General features: G+C 45.4%; 1 protein-coding gene across 14 annotated transcripts in view; it reads left to right on the top strand.

The window, feature by feature from the left end:
* Positions 1-641: 641 nt before the first annotated feature.
* Positions 642-6,849, top strand: part of LOC308218240 (carbonic anhydrase 13-like) — a 55,457-nt gene continuing 49,249 nt past the window's right edge. For all 14 annotated transcript variants that reach the window (XR_013956330.1, XR_013956331.1, XR_013956332.1 and 11 more), the window contains exon 1: positions 642-809. Coding sequence is in view for 3 of the 14 variants with exons in the window: in XM_080639711.1 (XP_080495837.1) it covers positions 779-809 (31 nt within the window). In the remaining 11 variants the exon portion in view is untranslated. The remainder of the gene's footprint in view (positions 810-6,849) is intronic.

Genomic DNA, 6,849 nt, shown 5'->3' with positions numbered 1-6,849 from the left:
CCACGCTGGTCCCAGCCTCCGGTGTCTTTGGACCCACGGCTGCGACGCGTTCGCGTCCTCGTCCCCGTCCCGTCCCGTCCCCAATCTCGTCCCTGTCCCCGTCCCCGTCCCGTCCTCGTGCTCTCTCCCGTCTCACGTGTGTCCCCCCGTTGCCCCGCCGGTCCTCGCCCCTGTGACTGCTGCCCGCCGAGCTACCCCCGCGGTGCCAAAGCAGTGCCTGACGGTCCCCGCCACGCGAAGTTTAAAAAGAAATAGTAAAATAATCGGGCGGGTTGTGGGAAACCTTCTGTCTTATGGGCCCCGTCTGCAAAACGTGAACCTTCCTGCGGCTAATTCCAAAGGGAACTGGCTTCGCTGCCCTCGGGGTAAGGCGGGAGGTGAGCTCAGGGGCCGCCTGGCAGCTGTGCGCGGTTTGCTATACTCTTGGGTCGGGGAGGTGACCCCAGAAACAGACAATGAAGTCCCCGTCTCTCCCCGCCGCACGACTCGAGGCAGTGACGGAGGGGCAGCACTTCTGCTCTATTGAAGCGGTCTCCCGCTGCCCGCTTAGACGGCACGGCTCTGCGTTGAGGAGCGGCGAAGGGCCTGAGGCGCGGTGGAGCCAGTGGGGCCGGGGCTGGGCTAGGCGGGCGCGAAGCGCTGCAGGCTCCTTATCGGCTCCCCATCGGGGCGTCGCCTCCCGTCGCCTTCAAAGCGGGCGGCGGTGGCGGGGCGGCCGCACCTCCCGTCGCAGTCCGTCCTGGCCCGTCCCAGCCCGCAGCGGCCGGCGAGCAGAGTCATGTTGCACTGGGGATACGATGAGCACAACGGTAAGGCAGCGGAGGGGCGGCGGGGGACGGAGGGTGGCCGCAGTGCTTCCTCCGTGCCGTCGGGGCGGCCGGTGCGGCAGCGGGCAGTGGGGCCGCCCCAGGGCACCTCCCGAGCCCGTGAGAGCGCTGAGTGAGCTGAAATGAAACGCTGCCGGGACTTCCAAGCGTGAGACCGGGCAGGATTTTGTCTCGGAGTGATGCACGGCGGGCTGTTGCGAGGGGCGTCGGGGCGTGCAGCGTCTCCCACGGGAGTCGGGTCGGGGGCTGGCTCTGCCTCATCCGCTGCACGGATTTCGTTTGCTCCCGTAGTTATCAGTTTCCTGTACATACTGAGTATTTATTGGACAGTCACACTGGCGGGAGCTGCTGTGTTATCGGCATTGCCTCTCTGATTCAGGGTACCATCTGCTTCTGTTACACGGTGGGAAACACTAAGGACTAGGATCGGTCATTTGAATGTATAACTACGCACCTAAGAGGAGATGCTTTTGGATTTTAGTTGTTTCATGGTTTCCTTAATCTTGCTGGTCTTTGAAGTCCCAAGATGTGCTCATCAACAGGCTTAAAGACTTTGCTCTGTTTTGCATTGTAAGTCATGCAAACGCTGCTCTGATGTGCAGACCGGCTCACAAGCCATGCAGGTAGAAATGAAAGTGCTTTTTGTAAATTCGAGACTCAGCTCTGATAAAATGAATAACTTACACTGTGTGTTATAATACACAGACAAATAAACCACCATGGTACTAAGAGGAGAAAGCTATATATTTGCATATACTAATGCCAATAGGAGTCTGCTTTGTGTATATTATTACTTAAGATTTTGGAATACTGTTTGTACTATCTTTCCTGCCTGGCCCTTTTGTTCCATCTTTTCTGGATGGATGCACTTTTCCTGAAAAACTGGGTGGTGGTGCATCACAGCGATGTTGCAATGATTAGGTGTGTTATCTGCTTTTGTGCAGTGTTTTCTACCCCTCCCCTGAAGACGTAAATGGGTCTTGTTTTTCAAATTTGTTTCTCCATGTCTTCCAAGAGTGCTGTAAACTTCATCTGCACTGTCCAGATAAGAAGCCCATTTTCCCTCCCCTTATCCTACCCCTGCTTCTTTGCTATTCTCAAATTCTAGGAAGGGGAGGGCACAACAATTTCTGTCAGGATAGCCCTGGACCTTGCTGGAGGCCCCATTTGTTCTATAAAACCCTGTTTACTGGTTGATAACATATTTGGGGTGGAGTTTGGCTTTCTCTCTCCCCTTTTTTGGAGCCCCCAGCAGCTGCAGGGTGGGTAGTTCCTCATCAGTCCATCCCATTCCCACCACCTCTCACAAGGGACTAAAGGAGAGAGGCATGAATAGCCAACACTTAACTGCTCTTCCCCAGGCTCAGTTTTATTTCTCATCTTTTTCTTTTTTTATGCATTTATTTTATTGCTTTTGCTTGTTTCTTGTTTGGCTGAATAGCAGATGCAGGACATTGCTCTGATTCTTGAAAAATTTTATTGCCCTGCATGGCCTTGAAAATAGTTTCCCTGAAACAAAGATTACATTTTACAACTAATGAGTCAGAAACAAAGTGTAATTAATTATATGTGGTGCAGTCAGATATTAAAGTTGACTTCCTGAAGAGTTGGAAAGATATCTGCATTCACTCTGAGTTGTGCATTTGCAGTGATAAAAGTGCTGCCTTTTTTAAACTGGGGGAAAACTCATTTGCCCCTTAGCAATAATAACTGCAACATAAATCATTATGTGCATAAAGTGTCAAATATTACATATACATGTTTGCATATATGGTATATCTATGTATAAGGATATGGACTGACTGTTATGCACAGAATGAAGTGTTGTGGTGGGTTGAGGATGGCTGGACAGCAGGTACCCACCAAAGCTGCTCTGTCACTCCCCCTCCTCAGCTGAACAGGGGAGAGGAAATATAATGAAAGGCTTGTGGGTCAAGATAGAGACAGGGAGAGACACTCACCAATTACCATCATGGGCAAAACAGTCTCAACTTGGGAAAAAAGTAATTTAATATATTACCTATCAAATCAGAGTAGGGTAATGAGAAATAAAACCAAATCTTAGAACACCTTCTCCCCACCCCTCCCTTCTTCCTGGGCTCAACTTGACTCCCAGTTTTCTCTAATATCTCTCTAAACTGGGAGCTGTCTGGTGTTACTGCGTTGGGCATAGGGGAAGCTTCTGGCACCTTCTTATAGCCCCTCCGCTACCAAAACCTTGCCACATAAACCCGGTATAAATATTCTCCCCTTCTTTGGGGCACATATTTCTGTATAACCTTGGCCTTTGCTTTCTTGCCACTGTCTTTACGTCACAGTTTTGATGGTGCTTCTGTATGGAGGCTTAATATTGAGGTCTTGAAATATGTCTTTCGTGAGGCATCATGCATGCTTTTCTTTGCTGCCCAAGGTTCCTGTAAAAATGGGAATGTTATCGCCCCTTCACAGGAACAGTCCTTTTAGTTAACTGGAGAATTGGCATAGTTAAAAGACAAATCAAGAATCAATTGCCTTCAGTTTAATATTTGTTTAATAAAATGTATCTATGCAAAATACGTATATCGTGTTTTACTGCAAAATATCTCTGTATCTAATTACTACTATATCACTGAGATGCTTTATAAATAAAAAGGGATATGAATTCATAGAACCTTTTATGTTGGAAAAGACCTTTAAAATCATTGAGGCCAACTGTAATTCCTTATACTACTTTTTTCTCCCTGAGAATAATTACATGGTCATGATGTCTGCTTTTAAAACAGCACTTAATTATTACCAATTGTGAATTGTCAATTGTTTTTATTTCAGCTAATCCTATTGTAACCTAATATGCAACTAAATTACTTGCAAACCTAACTTTGTAAGTTTAAATATTTTGTATATGATAGTGTGAGCAATGCATTCCCTTTAGGAATAAACAAGGATGTGATCCTGCCATGGTCAGACCATGCCAAACTAATGAACTTTCTGCATATAATAGCAAACTATTCAAAAAAAACTCCACTTTTTCACCTGTAAGTGCTCTATTATGCAAGTATAGAGGCTCACTTCAACTGAACCGTATCCTGCAATGTCTCTGATAAGACTTGTTTCTAGTAAGTCTATCCGTTTGATGAAACTCATCATCTTTAACTCCAGCTGGATAAAAAAGCACTGCTGTTAAATGCTATAGTGGGTTCTACTTCCTGACAAGTTCATAGCTGCCTTCATTATGAGATCTGTTTCATTAACTGAGTGTGTGCAGTGCTGGTGGGAATCATAAATATGATCATCTGATCTAAAAGTGACCAGGGTGTTCATTGCATTTGGTTAATTCTGTGTCCAAAATAAAGGCATGCAGTCTTCAATGCAGATGGTTCGGGGGTTTTTTGTCCTAAATGTTGGTCACAATGGCTTTGATTGGTAAGAGCTACAAGGTGATGTCTAGCAACAGATCACTTTCCATGAATTAAAAAATCGACATTTCTTAAGCAGATTCCTTTGGTAAATTAAATAATTAAGGGAGCTGAATTGGTGAGTACTTTCCTAGGTATGTCTTAAAGTACATATCTAGGACATTAAAGTGTACCTTATGTTGAGATGGAGAAATGTAACTCAGATCCAAACTCAGAAGACATTTTCACCCTGGATTCCCCATTGGCTTAAACCTGACTGTGTGATATGCAAAATAAGATTTTGGTCATCCAAGCTAAGGACAAGTGAAAAAGCAGGTACAATGTATTTTTAGAACTTTTTTAGAACTTTGTAGAAGTTTATTGTCAAATAACTAGTTAATGACAGAATCACAGCCCTGGGTCCTCTTTTTGGCACATTCATATTATTTGTGCATGCAAATCATTCATATTATTTAATGTACAATAACTAGTTATTTCTGGGGTGGAGCAATAGGACCAAGTACTTAAGCACATAAATATATTTTGCCTTTCCTCAGTTAAGGAAAACCTGAAACATTAAAATTAAGTAGCAATAAGGTTTTTCTAAACATCTCAGATCACAGTAGTTAGGTATAAATGATGGAGTGGTGCTGATTGTAAATAAAATTGTGCATTCCATCTCTAACTACAGGGTAGTAGGACCTAAACACAATTAAAATTATATCATATGCTAAACTGTACATAATTAAAATATTGAACAGCTTTGATGACCATTGTGAAGTGACAAGAATTAAGTTTAAATAGCTTTATATTACATATATATATATAGCTTCAAACCAGTAGGATTTATATATTCATCTACCTGGATTTGGGCAAAGCGTTCGACACTGTCCCACATGACATCCTTGTCTCTAAATTGGAGAGACATCAATTTGATGGGTGGACCACTCGGTGGATAAAGAACTGGCCGGATGGCCACACACAAAGAGTTGTCGTCAATGGCTCGATGTCCGGCTGGAGACTGGTAACGAGTGGTGTCCCTCAGGGATCGGTGTTGGGACCTGTCTTGTTCGACATTTTTGTCGGTGACATGGACAGTGGGATTGAGTGCGCCCTCAGCAAGTTTGCCGATGACACCAAGCTGTGTGGTTCGGTTGATACGCCAGAGGGAAGGGATGCCATCCAGAGGGACCTCGACACGCTTGTGAGGTGGGCTGATGCCAACCTTATGAAGTTTAACCATGACAAGTGCAAGGTCCTACACCTGGGTCGGAGCAATCCCAGGCACAGCTACAGGTTGGGCAGAGAAGAGATTCAGAGCAGCCCTGTGGAGAAGGACTTGGGGGTGTTGGTCGATAAGAAAATGAACATGAGCTGGCAGTGTGCGCTTGCAGCCCAGAAAGCCAACTGTATCCTGGGCTGCATCAAAAGAAGCGTGACCAGCAGGTCCAAGGAGGTGATCCTGCCCCTCTACTCCGCTCTCATGAGACCTCACTTGGAGTATTGTGTGCAGTTCTGGTGTCCTCAACATAAAAAGGACACGGAACTGTTGGAACAAGTCCAGAGGAGGGCCATGAGGATGATCAGGGGACTGGAGCACCTCCCGTATGAAGATAGGCTGAGAAAGTTGGGGCTGTTCAACCTGGAGAAGAGAAGGCTGCATGGAGACCTCATAGCAGCCTTCCAGTATCTGAAGGGGGCCTACAAGGATGCTGGGGAGGGACTCTTCATCAGGGACTGTAGTGACAGGACAAGGGGTAACGGGTTCAAACTTAAACAGGGGAAGTTTAGATTGGATCTAAGGAAGAAATTCTTTACTGAGAGGGTGGTGAGGCACTGGAATGGGTTGCCCAGGGAGGTTGTGAATGCTCCATCCTTGGCAGTGTTCAAGGCCAGGTTGGATGAGGCCTTGGGTGGCATGGTTTAGTGTGGGGTGTCCCTTCCCATGGCAGGGGGGCTGGAACTAAATGATCTTAAGTTCCTTTCCAACCCTAACTATTCTATGATTCTGCCTTAGAAGCAGCTTTCTTCATGATTTTAGTTAATGAAGGCATTAACAAAAGGACTTTTTAAAAAAGTAATGACAGAAGACCCTTGCCTTTGTTCTACCTGAGGTTTAAGTCTTAGGCTGGTCTTTACAAGCTTCTCCGTCTTTTTTCCATTTTTCAGTGCTGCTCGGAGGAGAATCAGTCTCTGCCCAGGTGGCTGCTGCCGTGGGGCACTTCCCTCCATGATTTACTGCCGGCGTGCTTGTGTTATTTTAGCACCTGTGAATTTCTGAGCTATGTTATCCTCTATTGAAGTCAAGGAGAGAAAGCTATCTATCAACTTTTGATGTTAGGATATTAATCACAGTGTGACACATTTTAATCCCTTTTTTTTAATCGTGTTTATTTAAGCACTGAGCCATCCAGAAAGACCCAAGCCAGAGATCAGTTACCTTCAGTGTAGGGAGTTATGAGGATTCCCAGTGGTGCAGGTTTTAAAAGATCAGCTTCTGATGCTCATAATTAAGTGTTTATTATATCCAGTCTTAGTTGATTTATTATGTTTCTTACCCATGACAAGCCTGGAGGAAAAACAAGTGCTATGCTCTTTAAAATACTGAAAGATCATCAGCCCTGCAGACTTTCCACTTTTCCCTTACC

The sequence above is a fragment of the Psittacula echo genome (assembly GCF_963264785.1).
Source record: "Psittacula echo genome assembly, contig: SUPER_2_unloc_1, whole genome shotgun sequence".
Lineage (NCBI taxonomy): Eukaryota > Metazoa > Chordata > Aves > Psittaciformes > Psittacidae > Psittacula > Psittacula echo.
Note: the sequence above shows the minus strand (reverse complement) of the source record. Positions and strands in the feature narration are given on the sequence as shown.